This window comes from Cylas formicarius, unplaced genomic scaffold (genome assembly GCF_029955315.1).
Source record: "Cylas formicarius isolate icCylForm1 unplaced genomic scaffold, icCylForm1.1 PGA_scaffold_10__41_contigs__length_53128322, whole genome shotgun sequence".
Lineage (NCBI taxonomy): Eukaryota > Metazoa > Arthropoda > Insecta > Coleoptera > Brentidae > Cylas > Cylas formicarius.
This window is the reverse complement of record NW_026844214.1, coordinates 49,201,197-49,228,079: the sequence shown is the minus strand read 5'-3', so window position 1 is coordinate 49,228,079 and position 26,883 is coordinate 49,201,197. Positions and strand designations below refer to the sequence as shown.

General features: G+C 34.6%; 1 protein-coding gene across 1 annotated transcript in view; it reads right to left on the bottom strand.

The window, feature by feature from the left end:
* The window catches only part of LOC132699522 (pikachurin), a 171,360-nt gene extending 146,390 nt beyond the window's left edge, over nucleotides 1-24,970 (bottom strand). Inside the window, exon 1 of the mRNA XM_060666294.1 lies at nucleotides 24,625-24,970. Coding sequence (XP_060522277.1) covers nucleotides 24,625-24,736 — 112 coding nt within the window. The 5' untranslated portion in view covers nucleotides 24,737-24,970. The remainder of the gene's footprint in view (nucleotides 1-24,624) is intronic.
* Nucleotides 24,971-26,883: the final 1,913 nt, after the last annotated feature.

Sequence of the window (26,883 nt, the reverse complement as noted above, 5' to 3'; positions counted from 1 at the left end):
TATCCAACTCATATTGCTACCATGCAGCTAAAATTACATTAAAATATCAGAATCAGTAACCATTTTATTACAATGCATTGAGTTTTGTGTAATAAAATATATATTAGGTTTTCTGTAAGCCTTGTGTCCCTCACTTCTGTGTGTATTCCTTCCACCGAATTTCTTCAAAAATTGAAATTGCCAAGTTCAATTAAATCTATATTATTGCATTAATGGTTTGGTTAAATTGAGATGCCTATATGATGTTCTAATCGAGATTTTTGACGAAAATTTGTGTAAGTTCTGTGGATCTAAGGGTTGGCTAAAACGTTCCGGCATCTATTGGGGAATTAGGGTGAAAATTGATACGTTATGAAGTTATGAAGCCCAATTTGGATAAAAATCTGTAGTATATCACAAAAACAAAATTATTCCGTTTAAGATACCAAATATCCAATGGCTTCAAAGAACATGAAAAAACTTTAAGACTACGACAAATAAACTCATCAGCAGTTGCGGCACGCAGTCATCAAATCGGACATCAAATCTTATTCGATAAAACTAAAATTCTTGCATGTAATTCTTCCACCAAAGAAAAATCGGAGAATCCATAGAAATCTATAAGCAAAAAATTATTTTAACCACGACTTAGGTCTTTCCATTTAACCAATTTGCGACAACCCGAGAAAATGTTCCTGCTCCTCTCTTAGCTCGGCCTCCCACCCAGGTAGAGGGTAGAACACGAGTTAGATTCAGTGAAGCTCTGAAGAAGTCACAGGATAATTGCTCAATGTCAGCAAGTTTGCTTTATAGACAACCGGCGCAGAAGGAATCCAGAAGATTTGTAATAGTACATTATGCAACAAGTGCGGTAAACGGTATTTGACTTACCAGTTAATTTGACATGAGCGGAACGCAGCGGAGCGAGTGTTTAATAAACGAGTGACTTAAAAAGTTTACCGAACGTGTTGCATACTATACTTTTTCTACGGCCGTTAGTTTTTGGGTGCGATCGATGTGTAATTAAGTACTTTACAGACGGGAGTAGAAGAAGAAAATTTTAGATTTTTAGCTAAAACGGTATTTGTTCTAATATGACCTTATCGATTGTTATTTTGTCTTTTCCGCTCATAAATTTTCTTTTGTATCTTGCACTGAGGACATTGTTGGTCTTCAAATATGTATATAGTTTTTTCCAATATCAAATGTAAGGTATTCTGGCATGATTTCCTGGTTCCTGAGAGTCCTATTAATCTAGCTGAGATTGTTTTTAGCCTTTTGTCCAGAAATTTTGGATACCACCATCTCCTGGTACTTCTTCACCAAATATTATTTTCTCCGTTTGCAGCTAGTTGGTAGTTTTGTGCTTCAGGTTAAGTTCAAGGACGCTTTTCTGAATTCTGAATGATCATCGAAAAATTTTCTACAAAATAATTGCTCAATGTATAATACAATTAAATAAATGTAATAACATACAGGGCATTCCCAAATATTTTTAAAATCGAGATCGTAGTCTCCTATAGCCGGAACTCGATTTTTAAAGGCTTGCCTTTATTTATTCTCAATATTCTTCGGTATACAGTTCTATTGAAAAACTGGCCATAGGAAAACAACTCTAACCGCTTTTTTTATTTACGTACCATTTAGCAATGTCGGTTATATTCAAGTTTAAGTTTCCTCGTTCAATAAAACACTAACGAAATAAAAAAAAAAGAAAATTAAACGGATTTAAACAAGCGTTTAGTTTGTCCAACAAACCCTTTCGAAAGCCGCCTAAAACAACGTTAGCGACGGCGTCTCGACATCTGATTAAACCAGCGTCGGCCGTTCTAATCCGATTGACACTTTCGCCGAGTTTGTTTTTAGTGAAACTCGTCGGACCCTATATAAGCTAGTTGCGGGGTCTTGGGACGCGCGATAAGATCCAGCAAAACCTAATTTCACAGGGAACGACTTTAATCTCGATCCCCAAATTGCCTGCTTTGATCTTCGTCGAAACATTATTGGCCCATGGGTGTTATTGCAATAATTTATCGAGTTGACTTCTGGTACTTGCCGTCGTAGAAAGTGGCGTACTTTCTGTATTTTCGAATGTATTTTTTTTTTCGTATTTTCTTTTTTGTTTTTGGTATTTGCTTTTTTTATATGATGTTTTATACGCTTTGATTATTATAATTTAAGCTTTATTTTTTTTATTATATTCTTAATTTATTGTTTTTTATATTTTTTTCTTTATTTTTCGTTTTTTATATTTCCCTCTCTATTTTGTGTTTTTATGTTTTCCTCCTTATTCTTTGTTTTATATGTGTTTCTCTATATTTTTTGATTTTTTATATTCTCTTGTTTTATTGAATCTTATTGTTTATTTATTATCTTATTATTATATTATATTTTCCTCTGCATTTTTTATTTTTTATATTTTCCTTATTATTTTTTTATATTTTTCTCCATATTTTTTAGTTTTTCATATTTTCTTCGTTGTATTTTGTTGTTTATATTTTCCTTCTTCTTTTTTAAATATTTTCTTCATTTTTTGTTTTCTGTATTTTACTCTTTATTTATTGTTTTTTATATCTTTCTCTTTATTTTTTGCTTTTTTATATTTTCCTCTGTATTTAATATTTTCCTCCACATTTTCCTCTCTATTTTGTGTTTTTTATGTTTTCCTCCTTATTCTTTGTTTTTTATGTGTTTCTCTATATTTTTTGTTTTTTTATATTCTGCTCCTCATTTTATTGAATCTTATTGTTTATTTATTATCTTATTATATTTATATTTTCCTCTGCATTTTTATTTTTTATATTTTCCTTATTATTTTTTTTATATTTTTCTCCATATTTTTTGGGTTTTCATATTTTCTTCATTGTGTTTTGTTTTTTATATTTTCCTCCTTATTTTTTAAATATTTTCTTCATTTTTTGTTTTCTGTAATTTCCTCTTTATTTATTGTTTTTTATTTTTTCCTCTTTATTTTTTGCTTTTTTATATTTTCCTCTGTATTTAATATTTTCCTCCATATTAATTATTTTTCATATTTTCCTCTTTATTTTTAGTTTTTTATATTTTCTTTATAAATTTTGAAACACCCTTAAAAAGTTTAAAGAAGGCCAATGTTACGAAAACTGCGAGAAGACCTAGCAAAATCATTTTGTAAAAACTGAAACTCGTCTTTGAAAACGATAAAATTTCCGATGTTGTGGGAAGATATAATAGAAAAGTTGTGTAACTATGCTTTGCGGACCGCCGTATTATTGCGAATTAAATCCTGTCTCAGTCTACTTAATTACTTGTACAAATTTGAAAAAGTGAATCTTTGACTAATTTTTAAGCTAAAACGCATGTTTTATTGATTGTGTTATTACTGAAGCATTATTTATATTACGTTAAAACTGGGAAAACCATCCAAGTTAAAAAATCCCAATGCAAGTTTAATTTCAAACCCTTTTTTATCCAAGACGGCTGCTTTTGGTGACAAATACCAAGAGTACCTTTTGTATGTAAAATTGAATTCATAAATATTCCTCTAATAATTGTTGATAAATCAAAGTTTAACTGAATCTGGCTCGCATTCTACTCTGTGCTTGCTTATATATTGTTTGAGGGGGCGGAGATAAAGGAGGAATTTTAACAGATTAATTGTCTTCATGAAAAAATTACAATTAGACCCGAATAGAAAAAAAGAGAAAGTTTTTGTGTCTAGTTATGTTATTTTAATTAAATTCAGAAAAAAATCCGTATGTGGCGCACTGTTACATTAAACAGAAAACTAAGTTAATATTTGAAACCAAACCAAACCAAATGAAATTGTTTTTTTTGGCCACCCTGTACCGCGTTCATGTGATTTTTTATCTTAAAATTAATCGAACATTCACCATTTAATCTTTGTACAAGTGACGCAACACGACTCAACAAAAGACCTTAAGCTGCTGTAAAACAAATCGGCACCAAAGAACCGCCAATCAAATCGACTTGAATAGTTGTCTGGGCGCCCTGTAGCCCCTAAAAAGGTTTTATTATATTTCGGTGTTGTTGATTTGATACATCCAATTTCCAGATATGTAAATTACGCAGTACTTAACTATTTAAGACAAAGGAACCTTCAATGGTTAGGTGCCGTGTTAACATCACCATGTACGAAATATCTATTAACAATTTAGTCAGATAAAGCAAACGTATTTAGAGCTTACAATGCCTGACTGCGATGCAATAACTTAGGCTTTGTCGTGTATGCTCCGTTACCAACTATTCCACCATAATACATCATACAATATACCCGAGGCTTGTACTTGTCTAGAACGAGTCTACCATAATATTGTAATAACTCAACTTTTCGCTTTTAGCATTGAAGTGAACTATTAAGCACCTCGATGCAGGTCAGCAATCGCCTTGCTTTTATTATATTTTACATCAGGTTTTCCTTATTTTTATTAAAATCGGCTCAGATGTTTTGTTGAAATTTGGTAGCTCACGGAAACATTTTTTTTTAATTGAAAAGTTATTTCTACTTTTTTTTTAATAATAATAAAGTGCCAAACAACAATTTAATTCTATTTTTTTTTTCATTAATGTAGAAATTTTTGTAGTGTAATAATAAAAGTTTTCAGTTTCATATCATTTAGATAAATCGAATCATTTTTATCTGTTAAATTCTGACTGAAAGGCTTTTGACTCATTTACATTTTTAAAAGGTATTTTTTCTGATAATTTTCATAAATATCTAAAAGCTGAAAAGGAACCGGAAAGAATCACAAGACGATATTTTACAATAAAACTTTTGGTAGTAGCAATGAAAAAAACTTCAAATCAAATAAATAATATTTTAGTTTAGATATTGTTTAGATAGTTTAGATATTGTCCATTCTTCGGGATTACCCTTATTCTGGAAGTAAAAAGTATTGATTAAGTAAATTTTTACGTTGAATCTCTCTTTATTAAAGTTTCTATTTCCGGAATACTAAGCATCATCTCAAACATCTTAAAACCTGAAAACCTTGACTATTAGAAAAAAACAACGCTCAAACATTTATCTAAAAAAAATCCAATACATTACTAAATAACTGTTTTTACATTATTTGTGAATTGCGTTTAAGGTGTGACGTTTGTTTGCACGTTCAGCGATTTTTACAAAGAGCAGTTGGTAACAACACGCGTACTACCTAAGCGTAAGTATTATACAATTAATTGAGCTATATTGGTGATATACTTCATTTGGATTTCTTTGGAGTAATGATTTACGTATAAAAAAGTATTCCAGGATATCATCCTTCATTGGTTTGTTGAATTCAGCAAACTCACTTGTCATTTTAAAGGTTATAAGATATCAGATAAGGTCAAAACAAATACTTTGTCTTTTTTTTTCTTTTCGGGTTCAATTGTCATTTTTCCATGAAGAAAATCTGTTAAAATTGCCTCCGCCCCCTCAAACAATGTATAAGCAGGCACAGAGTAGAATGCGAGCCAGATTCAGTTATACTTTGACTTATCAACAATTATTAGAGGGATATTTATCAATTCAGAAAATTTATATTTCGTATTTTAACAGTGATAATGGAAATCTTCTTTCCGACTTAAAAAAAAAGTTTGTAATGATTTTTTATAATTAATTTTCACTTAATATTATTTTAATTGCGACGGTGTACAGAAATTTTCCTTATAACCTAAAAATGATTTAGAAACCAGTGAAATCTTTATTCAATCCGTGAAATCTAAATCCGGTGAAATTTTAGTGAAATCCGTGAAATATTGCGTGAAATCAATGAAATTATATATAAATTTTGGATGGTGTTTTGCCCCTTGGATATTTCTGTTCCAACCCCAATCTCTTAACCAGGAATTAACCCATCTCACCTCTTCCCTCAAACAGTTCTCGCTATCAAGATCTCAGTTAAAATACACACTTCACAAAAACCACTTGCACAAAGTAACTCCTTTTTGACACTTACCGATCACAACAAAAATTCTGAAAACAAAGTCCGATAGACGCGATGCAATTTCTACATATATTTTTTCACGTGAAATTACCAGCTATTTTTTGTGAACCAAAAATGTAAATGAATAACTCATAACTTTATGAGATACTAAATATCACACCGGGAAAATGTAAGTGGAAAAAATGTTCAGGAAGCAACTGCAGGACCTCATATAGACAGAATACATATTCTTTTATCGTGAAAATTGCTAATATGTGGACAATTTGTTTAAAAAATTGTAGACATTGCCAAATATAACCATGAAAATTAAAGACAAATTTGTTTAAAAAGCTGCATTTGAATATGTAACCTAAATTAACCTTATGGCATTATATATTAGATTTTGTTCAGCGCTTCAAGTTAATATCCTAACATTTTTGTCCAAAATTCCATCAAAATAATTAAGCCCGTTTTTCACGAAAAAATTGCATCGCGTCTACAGTCAATAAATTGCCAGTTTAAAATACGTGCGTTTTTAACAGCAATTTTTATTTGCCATAAATAAATGTAGAAATTGCGTCATGTCCCGGGCTAAACATCAAAATAGGATTCTTTACTTGGGCGAGTGTCCATAGTGAACCTGCCCAATAAAATCGAGGAAGAAGATTCTCTACTTGACCTAAAAATCTCGAAACATCAACCATCGGTGTTTTCAGCATACCATGCATCGGGAAACAGGTCGAAAAATGTCAACCAGATAAAAATAACGCCAGAGATCAGTCAGACTTGGACAAATAACTACATCAGTGGTCTCTGAACATCGTCATGGAACGACGCCAGATTTTGTTCGCAGTGCGCGACGGATTTAACCGATTGCTGGTTTGAAGAGACCATGTTTGCGGCCTAACTCCATTCCCGTGTTAAGAGCTACCCAATTAACCGTGTAAATTAGTGAATTACCGCGGTGACGAACTTTATTACACTTATAAGCATGACGTCAAATTGATTCGGTTAGTATCGGCCGTCAATGGCCGCGCCATACAAAGGGGAATTCATGGCGGATAACGTTTTTATTCGGTAGACAATGCGCTGTCGGCTCCTATCAGGATAATTCATTAGTCGGGAATGCGTGTGACGTGAATTGAGTGCTTTTTTTTTAAGCATGCTCGATCATCTGGTGTATGATTCGGTTGTTTCTTGCTTGCAGATTGCTTTCTTGCCACCTTCGGATAGAATTGAAATTATAGTTAATTGTAGGATAACTTAATTAAAATTTGTTTAGAAAAAATTGTCCAAGCATATGGCGACGATTTATTTATTTATTTATTTCATCAAATTCACAAGAGTATTGGCTCCCAAAAAAGGTACATATGTTTTTATATTATATGCATTATTTTATATCAAAGTTTCTCTTATTGGTTTCAATCGTATAGCTACTAGACATATAGAGGCCCTGTGCTGACAGTACAGTAAGTCATGAAGCAACTAGGTACTTTTTTTTGAGAAGGTTCATTCAACGTGCGCATGCGTAACATTTAAAATTTCGTTTTTAACCAATGGCAGCTCTAATGACAAATTCTGACGTAGGACCCATAAGTTCTTGCGGCTTTCAACAAACAACATGGCCGCTGATAGATCGTCGATGTTTGAGGGGTGGAAAAGCAGTCTAGAATAACAGCACAACATCGGCGGCAGTATTCAAATGCAAGACCAAGATAAGACTTAGCCAGTCTTGGTCTTGGTCTTGCGCCAATACACCTGGTCTTGGTGTTGGTCTTGGGGATTGCACTTCCAGTCTTGGTTTTGGTCTTGGTCTTGCAGCAAGAGTCTCGCAAGTCTCGCAATTACCTACCTATGGCTATTTAATAAGTTTCATGTACATCGATATGGTTCAACAACATTGGCAACATTAACTTAGCTGTATTTTAAAGAACATTATCAGTTTAGAAATAGATTGGTTGACCGTCACCTTATATGAAATGGAATAGAAGAGTTGTACTATTTACCATTTATTGAAATAAAAAATATAATATAAATTAAATTACAAAACAGTGCACAATGCTTTTGAAACTCTTTTCACCAAGAATTAATGCAAAGTAACCATCTGGCTGACTCATCACTTAATCTATTTCTATGTTTTCTAATTACTAATGATGCTTTAGAAAATAATCTCTCAGCAGGTACTGCAGTTGCAGGTATTGAAAGAAAATCACTGACCATCTTCGATAACACCGGACACTCTGTCTCATGTGTCCTCCACCACTTTAAAATGTCTTCCGAGCTGTCGGGTCTGGGTTTGCTTAGTTACTCTTCCAATTCGTCTACAACTAAGCGTTGAAGATAAGATCCAGATGACGTCGAGGGACATGCATACAGTTTCTCAAAGTCTATTACGTCAACATCTTCATCATATTCACGTACTGCCTTTTCATTCTTTGGTGAGTCTAGAGATTTATTCACCGAAATGAAGCTTTTATATTCTTCATGAAGTACATTAAATTTGCCCAGGCTTTCTGTTTTAATTTGCTTCTCCCGTACTGTCATGTCAAAAGTCTGAGCCTTTTGCCTTGATTCTAAAATTAATGAGGTACAATATATCCAGTTGCTCTTCTTATAATGTTTAGGCATTTTGTCGCGAGCTGCTTCAAAACCAGAATGAGCCTTTCATCCACTTGAGATCGATTAGGTTTGTCATCCAATTATTTTACCATGGGTTCAATTTTATCGAGCAAGAGATTGAATGATACAATCACAAGTGGTAACGTAACATAATTTTCTCCATCAAGTTTTGTTGATAAAAGTTCAAAATTTATTAGAAACTTATGTACTTTTTCGAGTATTTGCCATTCACTATATGTTATTTGAAAATCATTCAATTCGGTGACAGAATACGTTAATGCCATTTCTCACATTTAAACCAAATCCACTCATATCATGTTTCATCTCGTTGGACAGCCGAGTGAGTGATTCAGTTTTGATGGCACGCCAGCTGCTTCACAAGCAGACTGAAACTTCCTCTTCAATATCTCACTTCGTTTTATTTTACAGGAAATACAATGTAATTTTGTTATAGCTGTGCGTGAGTCAGCAATATTTGGTCAGTTTTACAGTATAGTGTTGTAAAGGTTTAAAATGTGAGCAAAGCGCCGGAAATGTTGATTGTCTGAATCGAAGCGTGGCAGCTGTTTCCGCAGATCATACATAAATTTGGTATTGGTAGTTGCGTTGTTGACCATGATACCCTGTATTTTATCAATTATGCCATATTCAAATAAACATTCCTGGAAAATCGTTGCAATATCTTCCCCAGTATGTCGACCGCGAGATGGTATTAAATCAATGACTACAGATCGATACTTGCAAAAATGCAAGAACAAGACCAAGACTGCAAGACCAAGACTAATTTTGGGCAACACTAAGAACAACAGGTCAAGCGGCAAACCGTATAATAATAATAACAATAATAATAATAATAATCAAAAATTAAAAATGAGATAAGTCACTTTGGCATTTAATATCATTTTTATTTTTTGTGAAAATTTGGCCGTTATTTTCACTAAAATTGCTAATAACTCTCTGTTGCTTTATCCAAGGTTCCAACAAAGTCCTCCCTCCAATTCATTTTTTAATCTTAACAATGTCATATTTGCTAATAGTTTTGTCATGGCCAAGTAAAATTATAGCAACACTCTTGTGAAAGTTAAAATAAATTTAAAAATATTAAAAATAGGTTTATCACATATTTAATAAAAGTCGTAGGTGTGTTTGGTGTGCTATTTAAGAAGATCGTGATTTTTCATTTTAAAATAATCCAATATATTTTTATATTTTTTTTATTTTGAATACCCTGTAGTATCTAATTCAAATAGCGTTGCATATATCTTTTGCGTCATCTTCGAATAAAGCTGATATCAAATATCAGTGATCCATACTTAATTAGCGTAATACGTTTTTGTACGATCTTTTAGAAGAAGTAGTAATATATAATAATCCCAATAATTTTGTTTATTTTGTACACCCTGTACCATCTAATTATAATTCTGTTGCATGTGTCTTATACGTCATCTTCGTATAACCCTGATGTATAATATGAGTGCTTTACGTTTAAAAATAATGGCGCTATCGTAATTTTTTTGCAAGTGTGGAAACAAGTTTTTTTTTAGAACAATTAAAATATTCCAGAACTGTTAGGTTTATATATGTATTTATTATTAATAAAAAAGTTGAGTTGAAAACGTGTTTTTTTCGTCACGCTTTTTTAGAAACTTTTTTATTTACCATTTTCTCATAACTTTTCAAATCAATGGAGTAATTAACTTTTTCTACTCCCGTCTGTAAAATACCTAATTATCCAACGATCTTGCGTGCGGGAAGCTTCACTTTACCACGTCAGTTTCGTTTGCTTTGAATTTTGATGTTTGTCAATTCTGATGGTCATGTCAGTGAATCTATTCGTGTTGTTTTGCGAAAATGTACCCAAAACCTAACGGTCGTAGAAAAAGTATAGTATGCAACACGTTCGGTAAACTTGTTAACACACTCGTTTATTAAAAACTCGCTCCGCTGCGCTCCGCTCGTGTCAAATAGACTCGTGAGTCAAATGCCGTTTACCGCACTTGTTGCATAATATACTATTTTCTACTCCCGTCTGTAAAATAACCTACCCACCGATCTAGCGTGCGAGAAGCGTTACTTTACCACGTCAGTTTCGTTTCCCATGAATCCGATCCACTTCTGACATTTCCGAGATTTTACTGCATGGATTTGGGATTTTTTCGAAGATATTTCCCACGCTTTGAATTTTGACGTTTGTCTATTCTGACTGTCATGTGATTGATTGTGTTCGTGTTGTTTTGCGAAAATGTACCCAACAAGTAACGGTCGTAAAAAAAGTATAGTATGCAACACGTTCGGTAAACTTTTTAAGTCACTCGTTTATTAAAAACTCGCTCCGCTCTTATCGAATAAACGCGTGAGTCAAATGGCGTTTACCGCACTTGTTGCACAATATACTATTATCGTTGACTCACGATATATTAAGAAATAAGTCTCAAAATTTCTAGAAAACGACAGAGTAAACAGTAAAAAAATCGTTTGTTTTGATTGATTGCTTCTTTTAAAATTACGACAAAAAATAATTTATTTTCAATGGAATTTTCGGGAAAAATGACCGACGAAGGTTACGCTTCGCTCCGGGAAAAACAGGGACGCCATTTTGCCGGGCGGTAATTACACACGAGAGTAGTTCAGTTCGTACGGCATGCGAAAGGTTTTTTTTTAATGCTTCGTTCGTTAAGCCCATTTTAATTACCGCCGAAAGGCCCGGCCGGGCGAATAAAAACAGTATTAAAAATATGGTCACCGCTTCTGGAATATTAAAAACGGCTGTATCGCAAAACAACCGACGATCCCCAGATTTTTCCAGATTTTTTATTGTTGCGTAAAGGTTTAATACCATGGGAACAAATTGTATTTAATTGTAAATAGAATAGATTTTTAAAAGAAAGTTTGCTAACCTTATATTCATGCCATATGAGGGATTGCCAAAGGGGCGTGAATTTTTGAATACTTCTAATCATCTTTCTGATTGAGTAGTAGTTATGAGTAATCCAACCTATCAATCACGACTCGATCTTCGACTCGGAGAAAACAAAACACCATCGACTGGTTAATCACCAGCAATATTGAATTCGATGAAAGAAGGAGCTATTCTTCTTCTTCAGGTGACCTCTTCGTTGACAACTAAGGTAATTATCAGATGCATGCGTATTTTTGAAGCATTACGTTTACATAATTGATTTCTTGTACATTCAAACCAATCACGCCGATTCTTCAGTTCTTCTTCCGACGGTTCTTCCTCCTCTTTGTAATAATAATAATCGCGAAAACCGGTATACAACATTTGAGTCAAACCTATTTCGAATTGTTAAAGTAAACCATTTTAATGCTCAGACGCTCCGCCGTATATCAGTAGGTCTTAAACTTAACACAAACGTACACTCTAAAAAAATAAATAAATAGACATTTAAAAAAAAGAATTATTTGTGAGTATGGCTTAGTATATGTTCATTTGTTTTTGTAATATTTTACTATTTAAATTCATATATATCTACTGTTTAAGATACTTAGTGTTACTCGTTTTATTTGTTGATAGCGAAGTATGTGTGTGTGTGTGTGTGTGTCTAGCGGAACGAACATACGATCAGAGTGGTGGGAGGTTCGACAAAGAGTGCGGAAACTTATATTTCAATTCCGTAAACTCTAAACTCTGACCTGAGAACCAAATATATTTTACCTTTTTATAGAAATAAGAAAAACTATAATTCATCCTTAAATGATCTGCGGATACAGTTAACAACAAATTCAAACAGATCGGCGATGGAACTGCCACCAAACGAAAATGTATTTCAACAACATTTAAAAAGGTATACTACAAATTATTATTAAACGTGGGTATGTTAGTTCAATGCTATAATGCTATCTTTTTTCATTATTTTAGATGCATATATCAACTGAAAATTTGGTATTCCAATTACGTACCCTATAGAAATTTTTGATAATCCAAATAAACATGGATGGATAAATGAAAACAATGCCTGGACACCGATATTTTCGACACAAGATCCTGTTTTGCGATGTTCTGATGCAGCCTGCAATAGCAATAAATGTCAATGTGTATCGCATGGCTTAAAGTGCTATGAAGAATGTAACTGTAAATTCTGTAACAACAAAAATATAATAGGCACGGCGTAATCTCTGTATGAAGATTTCTAAATAACTCTGAATATATTTCGACTATTGAAAAATTCAGAAATAAAAATGATCATTAGTTCACTGAAATTACGTCAATACTTTCTTGATTCTCCCAATCATTAGCTTATGATACATACTTTTACAGTTTTTTAGATTTTTCAAAACTCGGTACCTATCAATAACCTAACTAATAATTTCGGTCAGGTTTCGTTTGGTTCTAAGTACATTCTTTTTCTTTCAAGAATGAAGCGACTGTTACATGCTTTGCATACGATTTCGGTTGTCTCCGTGTTTTTCTTTTTAATTAGTGACCTTTGAACGAAAAAAAAAAAAGCAAAACTCCCGAACTAAATGAAGCGCTTGTCTCCGGAATATACGTTTAAAACTCCAGGCAAAACCCGACAATTATTCGATTACATGCGCGGATATATAATTTTTTTTTAATAGAAAAACGTCATGTTACATTGGGAATAAAATATTCGTAATCCGGGGCAAATTAAATATTCCGCACGGACTGCGTGCTCGAACAATGTATTCTACATTAAATGCCGAATCGCTGAATACGCCATCAATTTTACGCTTCTAATTATTGATAGATATTAGCGGACTGATGTGTGCAATTTGGGCCCTTTTAGATTTTAACTTCTGTTGAGTATTTTTTAGTAGAAAATCAAATAATAATAAATAAATAAAATCATCCACTTCTAATGGTTTTACACGAAAATATACCAAGACATTTACATTATCGGCTAATGTCTCTTAAAGAAATTAAAAATCCGGCTCGAAGGACAAGAATATTTCAATGAAATATGGTCCGTACCACGCGCGCGAAACCTCCAAGCCAAGAAGAGTTGTTCGCCCTATATATATATATATATATATATATATATATATATATATATATATATATATATATATATATATATATATATATATATATATATATATATATATATATATATATATTCTCACGTATTGATTCACGGATGGAAAAATGTGATGACACTATATTCCGGGATATCATCCGTTCGCTCGTTGAACTCCGATTGGAATCCTGCATCCGACTGGAATCCTGCAAATCCTGCATCCGACTGAAATCCTGCAGACGTTTCGCCAAAATCTCACTTGGCATCTTCAATGCTCGCGCTCCGAAAACACTTCGAACACTTCGAACACTGGGCGGATCGCGAGCATTGAAGATGCCAAGTGAGATTTTGGCGAAACGTCTGCAGGATTCCAGTCGGAGTTCAACAAGTGAACGGATGATATCCCGGAATATAGTCTCATCACATTTTTCCATCCGTGAATCAATACTTGAAAATATACACATATATATATATATATATATATATATATATATATATATATATATATATATATATATATATATATATATATATATATATATATATATATATATATATATATATATTCTCACGTATTGATTCACGGATGGAAAAATGTGATGACACTATATTCCGGGATATCATCCGTTCGCTCGTTGAACTCCGACTGGAATCCTGCATCCGACTGGAATCCTGCAAATCTTGCATCCGACTGGAATCCTGCAGACGTTTCGCCAAAATCTCACTTGGCATCTTCAATGCTCGCGCTCCGAAAACACTTCGAACACTATATATATATATATATATATATATATATATATATATATATATATATATATATATATATATATATATATATATATATATATATATATATATATATATATATATATATATATATATATATATATATATATATATATATATATATATATATATATATCTCAAGCCAACAGCATGATTAGCAAAACGTCAGCAATTTCGACTGTTTCTCTGAAGGTAGACCAGGATCGATTCTGGTCAATCCTGCCATTTCGAACTTCCATTATCTATATTTTTAACACCACTACAAAGTATCGCTAGCCGTTATCAAGTGAAAACTGAGCCCTACGATCAGAGCTACCGGCATTTTGACCTGTATTTTGTTGCAATTCTAGTGATCTTTTCCGAAACTGCTTTGACATAGGGGACCGTCATGGTTTTGGATGGACTATGATTTTTGTGCTGCTTGGTATTAAGACTTAGTAATGACGACTTCAAACAGTCTCTTCTGCATTAGATCTTCTTTATTTCGTTCAACTTCGTCAGATAGTGCTTGCTTGCTTGCTTGCTTTGTATAGTGATTGGATTATTATTGGTTGTTGCTGAGCGATTAGATGATGCGATGCCGGTATATGTGAATTTTCCGTACACGGAGATATTAATTTGATGCTATTGCTCCGTTTTTCTCTTTCTCCATTATCAATTTTATAGACGGAGTGATGTCTTTAATGTGGTCTAGGCAATGCTCCAGCAGCTCCCAGTGTTTGCCCTATATTATGAAGGTGTCATCGACATATCTCAACCAACGTTTAGGTGTGTTCGTTGTTGATTTGGTAGCTTCTTCCTCGAACCATTGCATGTAAATATTTGATACTACCGCAGAATGGGGTGATCCCATTATCAAACTTTCGTCTTATACGTAGGACTGGTCTTCCCATTGAAAATAAGGCAGCCATTCAATAGTTTCATGATGCGTTCCAGTAGAAGATCTCTCTCTCTCTCTCCCCCTCTCTCTCAAATTTTAATTCATTTTTAAAGAAAATGGAATTCATTTGTCCTGGAGTGATATGTCCCGATTTCCTTGAAATCCTTGACTTCTTGGTCCTGCAATTGTTAACGATTTCTGGCTTTGGACTATGAATTATTAATCCTTTCTTGACTAGGATAAAACAAATAACATTCAGCAAATTTTTTCTTTTAAAAAGGGCAAAATCGTCTCATATTCTTATAAGATAAAAACATATTTACCTCTAAATTTAAAAACACTATCACAATATCAACACTTTTACGCAGTTCACAGTTAGAAGTTCGAGCCGCCACTGAACTTTTTACACTTTACTAAATAATCGGACTCTTTCTCTCAATGTTGAATCTTCTTACAATTTAATATTTATCGATAGGGATGCATCCAAAGGTACGTTGATGTCGTACGTCGAAATTGGCAAAATAATCTCCGATTTAAGCGGTTCGTCTTCATTATTTGAACAAAATGGGCAGGGTTCTTGACGAATGACTGCGATTTTCCTTGTAATGGGTTGAATATCTCCAACAGATGTCGAGCCGACTCAGTTGTTGGCGAATTCCTGGAACTTGTAATCGTAATTAGACAGGAAGTTCGAAGTGCTACTAATGACCTGGTTTTACGTTGTCTCAAGTTTTTTTATTATTTTAAACACTTTCCATACAAATTCTCTTTGGTTATGAATCGCACTGAGTTTCAATTACACCAATTACATGGGCGGACATTTAAGAGGTCTATTACCGGATTTTTTTATGAAAACGAAATGTTTTAATATACGATTTGGTTCTTAAAACTTCAACTAGTTGTTTTTTGTATAATTATCTTCAGAATAAAGGAACTAACGGACTCTTGCAATACCTCTTTGCTTTGCTGCTGATCGTTTTACTTTTTTAGCTAAAATGCTAGGATAACCAGCCTTATCGTACATAATTAAGATGCAAATTTCAGAGAATTTTTTAGCCAATGTTCAAACAGTTCACTTGCCATGTTCTGATAGTCTGTAGTCTAATCAATCAATCAAATCGTTTCATTTGCAAAAATTATATACAAACAATGCACTTGCTCGGTAAAAATGACTACACAGTGGTTATAAGAAAACCGATTACCCAGCAACTGAACATACCTGTGGTGTTCAAACACGTACTAAATAAAAAATTATGCATTGTAAGTACAAGAAAACCATTTTTAGAAACTAAGGTAGAAATAGTATATTATGCAACAAGGTAAACGGCATTTGACTCACGAGTTTATTTGACACGAGCGGAGCGAGCGACAAACGTCAAAATTCAAAGAGTGGGAAATATCTCCGAAAACATCCGATTGCTCCCAAACCCATGGGGTCGAATCCCGGAAATGTCCGAAGTGGCTCGGATTCGTGGGAAACGAAACTGAAGTGATAAAGCGACGCTTCCCGCACGCTAGATCGGTGGGTAATTAGGTATTTTACAGACGGGAGTAGAAAAAAAATAATAGCAGCATAGTATTCACACACTGCATTTATTTTAAGGCATAACATTTTGTCTTAGTGAAATATATGTTTTACATTTCTTAGGAAAGTTCATTTTTTGCAACTTGATATGATTAGATAAATTTGCAGTTCTGGGCTGGGGCAATACAGTTATAAGTTATATTTCAGGTGTTATGATGACAATTCAATTTACAAAACAAAGCATGTAATATTTTTTATGATACTTCATATTTAATAATTTATTAGAATTTATATAGGATGTTATGTGCCCTTTATGGACCTTTAGACATAAAGGGTATGTTGTAAGCAAACCTCATGCATAACTTCTTCGTATCTTCTACTTACTAAAAGTTGTATAAAAAAGTTTAATTTTTTTAAATGTTTAGGCAATTTGATTTATTTTCAAAGTGTGTTTCAAATAATAATCCTGTGTCAAAGATGACGCTTAAATTTTTTGCTTTATTAACCAGTAGAACAGGCAAATTTTGAATTTTTACATTTAAATGGATTTCGATGAACTCATTATTTTTGTTGCCAGCAAATAGCAAAACTTGTGATTTTGCAGGATGGAGTTTTTAATTGTGATTGAAGGGATAAACGTGTGTTTGATTTAAATCTGAATTAAAATGATGACCTTGAGAGTCCCAATATTGCTGCAATTGATCTGACTGAATTTTTTCAACCATATCTGTTATGTAAATTGAAAATAATAAGGGACCTAGAATATAGCCTTGCCGTAGATCCGCAGACACTCTAATGCAATTTGACTCCTCCATTTTATTACCCGTGTTGCTATTGCTAAAGTAATTCTCAAAAAGGTTGATTACACCAGATGAGAATCCAAAAAGCGAAGTCTCACTAGCAGTAAAGTGTTGTTAATAGTAGGAAATGTTTAGCATTTTTTGTTATGAGTCAGGTTTTGTGCAAATCCGAATTCCTAAAATGAAAAATAATTAAGATATAGCGAAGCTACTTATGAAGAATTTCTGTACTTGAATTGATTTCAGCCGTCCCCAAAGTTCGTCTCGAGCTCTGTATCAGCACTGGGAACCTAATTAAATCTAACCAAAACTACATGCTTGCTTCAGCACTGGTGACCTGCTACAAGGCTACAAGGCTACTAGAGTGTCCAGCCTACATCCTTGCTTCTGCTAAATAATTTTAAATGGATTCCCTCCATCGTATCGAAAAGATTGTTATATTACGGACTCATATATTATTCTGGTTGGGCCGTAATATCATTCATTTTGACGCTCACATAAAGGGGCCACAAACAATGGTTGACAGTATAGGTTATATTTAAAATGTTTACGCACTCATTTGCGACTTACGTCCCGGCTAGCCTGTCGGCCACGGTAAACTTCAAGCTATGTGTGTTGTAGAATACCTAAATCATGCAATAGTCTGTGCTTCTTTGGCGTAGAACACGGGCAGAGAAAAAAAACAGATTTGGTGAGGCGCGATACAACATTCTAGATGTCCTACAATCTCCACGAGAACCAGATGGATTACTGTGGGCAGGGATTAATGTTTTTTTTTGAAAGTAGCAAAGCGTTTGACACCCAACCTTCCATCCAGCCACAGTGTAAAATGGATATATTAGTGGATCTTTTATTTGCTATGTTAAAGTTTCAGGAATGTTACGGTATACGTAGGTTGATATCTTTTCAAAAATACATATAAACAGAATGTGAAATTGTCCGATAATAAAGATAAAAATATAAGCATTATATAAATTTGCAAAACACGCTGCAGCAAATGAGTAGTCGGATAAAATGTGACCAGTTTCTCCAATACACGATCATTTCCCAACTTGTTTCAAAGCCAGTTTCCAACTCAAAATTTAAGCGCCGGTTTTGTCGTATTTTTACACCGACCGTGTAAAACCGGTCTTAAACGAACAACTTTATGTACAGATGCCATTACAATGGATTCTATATAATGCCGCGTGATAGTAATTTGGATAGCAACTTAAACTCCGCAGTGGAAACTTTAACACGCCGCTATGAAGCAACTCGGAACTTGATGCACGCAATGGTAAGCTTGTGTGGTGTATTCCCGTGGAATTTCCGGGAAATTAAGCAAGGAAATATTGTAAGGGAACTCCCAAAAACCATGTCCAATGTTGCTACACAGGAAATAAACCCTTTCCGCTCGCACAACCCCAAATAAGTAGGTATATTTATTTCGAACTATCAAAAAAATCTGACGTTGTCCCAGATATTGAATTAGACCATTGAAGAGCCACTTAGGAGAGCTTCAAATGATGTACTAGACAACCACCTTGAAGCGGTCGGGAAGGTGTAAAATTAACCCCAATAATGAAATAACCAAATATGCGTTTTATTTACTTCGGAATCTCAAAAAAACCTGACGTTGTCCCAGATATTGAATTAGACTATTGAAGAGCCATTTAGGAGAGCTTCAAAATGATGTATTACTCAACCACCTTAAAACGGTCGGAAAGATATCCCTTTTGTAAATTATCTTGTTAATAGCCTTATAGACTCGCCATTTTGTATTAGTTGTTTGCGCTTTATTGCAACTACGTATATCAGAAGAAAAAAAATGCCGTTTTTTTACCACTAAGTAGTATATTATACAACAAGTGCGGTAAACAACATATGACTCACGAGTTTATTTGACACGAGCGGAGCGCAGAGGAGCTAATGTTTAATAAACGAGTGACTTAAAAAGTTTACCGAACGTGTTGCATACTATATTTTTCTACGTGACCGTCAGAATTGGCAAACGTAAAAATTCAAAGCGTGAGAAATACCTCAGAAAACATCCGATTGCTCCCAAACCCGTGCGGTAAATTACCGGAAATGTACGAAGTGGCTCGGATCCGTGGGAAACGAAATTGACGTGATAAAGTGACGCTTTTCGCACGCTAATTAGAAATTTTACACACGGTAGTACAAAAAAAATTGTTATGATATTTTTTGTCAACATTGGTATCATGTTGTGGTACTTTTCAGTTAAGTTTAAACGGTTCTAATAAGTGATTCGGAAAAGGAAGATATCAGGAAGAAGAATGGAATGGTAGTAATTAGATGTGGCTGTACCTACGTTTATTGCACATTTTTACATTGTATATTTATTTTCTGCCAATTTGAATGGAATAATTGTTTTGAATCGGTCTTTAGAATGTCTTAAAAACTTTATTGGCATTTTCATGATTGTTATTTTTATTGTACTGGAAAATATAAATATAAACATTGAATTTGGCAATTTTAATGAGGCGGGCCACTGCTACTACATTATCAGCCCCAACCAAAAAAATTGTTTTCAACCCTGGTCTGAATTATAAATTAATTTTCGCGTTTTGATTTTGAGCCTCCTCCGCATTTCAGCCATCAAATTTGCCGTTCGCAATCCGCCGCGATTCGGTTTTCGGGGTCTCTTATTACGTCGCCACGTTAATGAATTAATTTTATACAAGTTTCGTTGTTTGGATCGCCTCCGTGTTAGTCGGTTCGAATCCCGAACGGCTTCGTGTTTTTCAATTAGCCGCGTCCACTTTCGCCACCTCTTTCACTAAAAATCGCGGTATTAAAAAAATAATTTGAAAACTTGTTAGATTTTGTATTTTTTACGCATATACCCAAAAATGGCAAAAAGTAAAGGCCAATGAGGAAATTAAAAAAACCGAAATTTGTTGATTTCATTTTTGTTTTTGTTTGGTGTTATTAAAGGAGGCATAAAAAAATAAAGGAGACTTTCTCGTATTTTGGGGCTCCACATTTTTTTATTACGAATACGACGATGTAGGACACAATATGCTTCTATATTGTATTGCTTAAGGAAGTTAACAATGTCCGCCAGAAATATTAAAAAAGATATGGACTCAAAGACTCATCTTGAAGTACGCCGGGTGTAATAACAATTTTGTCTGAAAGTGGATCAAAGGCTCCGAGATTGACTGAAGCATTCTCATATACATTCTTTATAACATTGATAAAAATGACTGACACGCACGCACAGACACATTTGTGCCACAGTAAGTTATGACAGACAGAGTCGGAAGCTCAGCTGCGAAAATCAACAAAGACGGCACAAACCTTTTTGCCTTTCAGGTGCAAGGGCCATTGTGCAGGGTGAGTCAAATTTATGAGAAAATGGTAAATTATAAAATTTTAAAGATTGTTAGGATGCAAATATTATTTTACAGCAAGATATGGACTAAAATCAACAAAGATGGCATAAACCTTTCCGCCTTTCAGGTGTAAGTGCAATTGTACAGGGTGAGTCATTAGGATTTTTTTACAGCATGTTTTAAAATAGAAAATCTACTCTATGCCTAGTAATATATTGTTTGAAGGGAGAACAGCTAAAGGAGGGGCATAAAGATTGTCTCGAGTCGCGGTTAAGATTGTCTGGTTAGTTTTTTGGTTTTTTCTTTGGTAGCAGAAATGATTAAGAATTTAAGTTTTACCGAATAAGATTTGACATCCGGTTTCATAATTGTGTTGTGCAACTGATGATGAGTTTAATTGTCGCAGTCTTAAGTCTCTTTCATGTTCTTTGAGCCTAGTTGACATTTTTTTTTGTCCGGTCTCTCCAATGTATTCTTTGCCACATAAGTATAGGAAGCTGTAAACTTCTGGCATTTCAAATGGAATTTTGTCTTTGACGGATTGAATACATTGAAAGATTTTTGGATAAGTGGATAAGAGGAAATCATTTCCAATGTCGAGTCATCTAATGAAATTCGATTTGGAACCGCAAAAATCCATAAAAAATCCAAACCTTCTAAAACTACTATTCCCAAGTCTGAACGCATAAATCTCTAAAATCTAATCCCGACATTGTAATTCTAAAAGCAGATAAAGGAAATGCTACGGTGGGCATGAACACAACTACCAGGAATAAATTCAAGATATTCTTCATCTATAGAAAGCAATCTTAAATCTGGTATTAAGACTTCTTCTCTACCAGAAGCGGTGAAAAAGTCTGCCATCCATAATGACTCGTCTCTACCGACTCTCTAAGATTCACAAACCAGAATTACCCCTTCGACCCATTGTCACCACCATTGGTTCTCCAGCAAATTCTTGTAGCAAAATATCCAGTTTCGTACTTAATTTCATTTCATTGAACAATTACAAATGATTACATTAGATCCAAAGGATTTTCTGGTTAGTTTCGACGTAAAACATCTTTCTATTCTAAAGTCTATTCCTGAAACCCTCAACATTGTTTCAGATATATTAAAATTTATGAACAAATGCCGGAAACAGTTATAGGTTCTTTATTATCACCATTCATCGCGAATATATTTATGGAAGCCTTTGAGAAGAAGGCGTTCGACACCTTTCATCTAAAACCAAAATTGTGGAAACGCTACGTCGATGATACTTCTGTTATTTGATATCATAGTCAAGGTTAGTCATTTAAACTCTATACACTCTAACATACTTTTTAAAATTGAATTAGAAACTAATAATAATTTCCCGTTTTTATCAATAGAAGACCAGACTTAAAATTAGTTCATTCTGTTTGCATCACCATCACCATCTGGCCCAAAAACTATCGGTTATCTACTCTCTTATTCATAGAGACGTAAAACTATTTCAACCTCACTCACTGGACCCGGAATTAAAACGCCCATCACAAAATACACTTCACCACAACCTTTCCAAGACAATGATTCCGAAAGCAACTCCACACTTGCCACTGATGTCCTGCCTCACATTCAAACCATCACTGACCACATATCAAAAGTTTTTATGAAACGTAATAGTAAAATCCGATTTACCACTATTCAAAAATCTCAAAAAATATCATGTTTACAGCATTTCATGTATATGCGACAAAGGATACATTGGAGGGACCGGACGAAAAAATATCAAGTAGGCGCAAAGAACACGAAAGACCATTAAGACTATGACAAATAAACTGGGAAGCAGTTGCCGAATGCAATCATGAAACTGGACATGAAATCTTATATCGATAGAACTAAAAATCTTGCATACAATGTATACTTCCACCAAAAAAAAAAAAAAAATCGTAGAGTCCATATAAACAACTAATATGGGAATCGGTCTTCCGAGACAATGTTCATGCCCTCCTTTAGCTCCGCCCCCTTTAAACAATATACAAGCACACAAGTTCATAGATATAAGAAAGTGACCAATTGCTTTTGAATGGGATTATCCAAGGGTGGTCATTAACATATGCAACGAGATTTCAGCTAGGAAAAAAAGAAACGATGCTGACATTTTCTCGAGTGTAGATGAAAGTGATCAAGATATAATACGGCGCAAAATTTACCGGTTATACGAAGAACAAAGCGTGCCTACATTAGATATCTTAATTAGGAGGCTTGAAAAAGATGAAACGGGTGTTAAATGTGGCAGAACGACCTTATGGAAGTGTATTCAACACATGGGTTTTAGTTGAAAAATTGACAAAAGGCAACTTTTAATGGAATCTTTTAGAATTCGGAAATGGCGACTAGAATATCTAGAAAAAATTAGGAGTTACAGAGAACAACAAACGCCAATTATTTACTTGGATGAAACCTACTTCGACATTTATGATACCTCGAAAAATGGTTGGGCTGACTCAACTGATAAGTGTAAAACAAACGCGCCATCAAAAAGAGGTAAAAGAATAAGTATTTTGCATGCTGGCTCTAAAAATGGTTGGATTCCAAATGGACTTTCTGTGTCTGCGAAAAATATTAAAGATTCTCCTCTGGATTACCATGAAGACACCACCGCTGATTTATTTGAAAATTGGTTTAAAAACAAACTAGTTCCAAACATTCCTCCTAATAGCGTCATTGTAATGGACAATGCAAGTTATCACAGTAGACTAAAACCCCTTCCTCATGTGACGCAAAAGCAACAATCCAAAACTATATGTATAATAACGACATTTATTTTCACGAAGATTATACCAAAAAGCAATTAATTCAGGTTCTACAAAGCTTGAACCTACAAAGGGAATCCGTCTGTAATCTAGGGCATACAGTTTCAAGGCTCCACCATACCACTGTATATTTAATCCCACTGAACATGTTTGGCACTAACTGAAATCTGCCATTTGTCGTAACAATGTTTTTCCCTGTGTTAACCCCAATGTCCTCAAACTTATAGAAGCCGGAGTTTTTAACATCCCTTCACAAAGTTTTGCAAATTCTGTTAAACATATAGAAAAAGCAGAACAATCGTATATCCATATGGCAATAATCATTAGAACAGACGATGATAGCGATAGTGATACTGATATATTATGTGAATAATTTTAAGTAATTTAAGTAGATAATAAAAATAATTTGTAATTTTATTTTAGATTTAAACATAAATACATACATAAATAAATAAATATTATTTAGTACCTTTCCTAACAAAACTCCAAATAATTAAATTCTAAGCAAAGGACGGACCTGTTCGGCCATATTTCATTCTTACAGCTTGCTCGGGTCTTTCCTTAATTCGTATCAGTTAGTCACTTTCTTCTATCTATGAACAGACTTTATATAGTAGAATGCGAACATGTCTTAGTTAAGTTTTGAAGAATCCAACAGGATGATTGGCGAAACGTCAGCAAGTTTTATTTATAAACAACCGACACGAGAGGAATCGAAAAGATTTGTAAATTCGTATTCATACACTCAAGCAACTCTCGCCCTCTCGTCTCAATTAAGGTCTGAGGAAATCAAGAGGATGATTTCTTTGAAAATTTAAGATGGATTTATTGCAATAGTTGCTTGTACGTGAGTCGTAGTTAGTCCGTCCCTGCCTTCATTCGGTCACCTTGTATATATCTCTGGCCCGACTATACTTAACGAGGTTTTACTACTCCAAAACTTTCCGAAACAGACTTTAACATCGACAAGCAAGTTCGGTTAAAACTGCAGTTAATTCACGAACGTACCTTGGAAGGCCGCCTCGAACTGAACTTTTTGATTGTCCTCTTGTTCCCGCGCCAGTCCCAGCGCTAGCAAATAGAAAATGAGGCCCGCGAGGGGCCACCGGCCACCGTCCATGTCGTCCGAAACTGTCGCGTCAGTGGCGGCGGTCCGGGACACTCTCGAAACCGCACATAGCAGCCCTAGAGGCTCGTAAAACACTTTACGACCATCCGACGCGCACCTACGGGCCAGTTATTATTCATGAACGCGTCAACTGTTGAACGTAACATCCAGATTAATCCGCGGGGAGGGGGGCAAAGTCCGGGCGAAATTGCGATCTGTGGTCCCGGTCCACACACTTCCGCGCGTCTCGATATCTAATCGACTCTGCGGGGATGAAATACTATACCCCCGTATTCCCACGTTCAATACCGTCGAAGACGGGGGTAGCGATCGAACGACGCGCGCGCTCCAACACCCCCTGCGGGGGGGTGGGGGATGTTTTCCATAAGAGACGTCCGAACGCCATCTGCCTGCCGGGCGTGGAGTCGCGAATTTATAGACGTGATCGGTTTCTTTGCAGCACGTGATAAATGGTCACGGCTTAGAGTTCGCCCGACGATATACGATTTTTACGATATAATCCGGTATTTAACTGTGGTAAATTTTTTTGAAGGCCTACCTCGCTTGTAACCTCAATAAATAGATTCACAATTCCACGATGACGTTCTCGAACCGTACTTCGGTACTTCGTTCATAGAAATGCTGAAAGTTGACGGATTTGTGTAGAGTTTCATCGGTGAGATCCCTCTATTATTGTTAATCCAACCTGTTATTACTTTAAAATGTTTATCATAAATATAGATGAAGGAAACTTTGCGTATGACAGCGCTGGGTGAACCAAGTAGCTCAAGCTCAAACCCGGATAAGCGATGCTAGCGACCTGCTACGACAAAACAAAATGCTCCTCGATCCAATGGTTTAGATGGGTTTGACTGGACTAAATAGTGACCACCTGTCGAGAACTAGGATTAAGCGCAAAAGGAAACGAACTTTACTTAGAATTGGATGCTGGAATGTAACATCATTTAATAAAGACCAAGAAATCATACTCGAAAAAAAAAGACGCAAATATGTGCCCGTTCGGTGACTAAAAAGAAGGGCAAAGGCAAATAAAGAAATTACATCCTAATAACCTTAACGACAGAATACTCCAGGCGACGATGAACCTGCAAAAATCAAAACCGACGCATATAATAAGTATCTACGCACCCGATGGCAGCAAACCACAGGCGGATATAGACTTATTCAACCAGACATTACCAACAGTCTTAAATGATATACCCAATGAGAACGAAATAATAATCTTGGGGATTTCAATGCAAGAATTGGCGATGAAGTTATTTGTAGTATAAAAAATCGATTTAACGAAGAAACAATTAATAAGAGTTATGCATACAAAACGAACTTAAAATTAACAATACCTTCAATCTGATAAACCACAACAAAAATATATCTTCGAAAATACACGAGGCCATAAATCAACTATCGACTACAAAATTACAAGCCAAAACATCAACGATCTTACAACAAATCCGTTAAAGCGGTAAGCAAATTTAATATAGAATCCCTATCAGGCGACTAGACCAAATGCTTAACCAACCAGGGCTTAGAGAGAATATAGCTGTTAATAATATCCAAAAGACAGATGACGTTGAGACGACATGGATTAATGTATTAACAACAGAAGAAGGCTTTGGAAGAAGAATTACAAACAGAGGAAAAATAAATACAAAACCCTGGTTCAGACAAGAAGTCAAGATCTTACCCCAAGAGAAATGAAAGTCGTGTGTGCATACAGATCCAATGCAATAACGTATAATGATTATAAAGCTATAAGAGAGTCGACGAAAATATTCGAAAAATCAAAAGAGAACACTGGGAGAAGTTTCGAAGGATATGAAACATTACCTATTGGGAGACAGATGAAAATATGGAATCTACTGGAGAATAGCAAAGCACATCACGGCAGACGAATGGGAAAGAAATTTTAAGGACCTTGATAGTTTAACACAATGTAATCCAGCACAGGAATTACACCACGTGAAGGAGGAGAACATCAAGGAACCCCAAAATAGGTTTTTCTCCCTGAACAAAATACGACAAATGACAGCCAAGATAAGGAACAGAAAAGCCCCAGGCATCGACGAAATAACACGAAATACAATCCCTTTTCAATAAAATATACCGTCCGAATTGAAACAAAGTATTTTGATACCGAT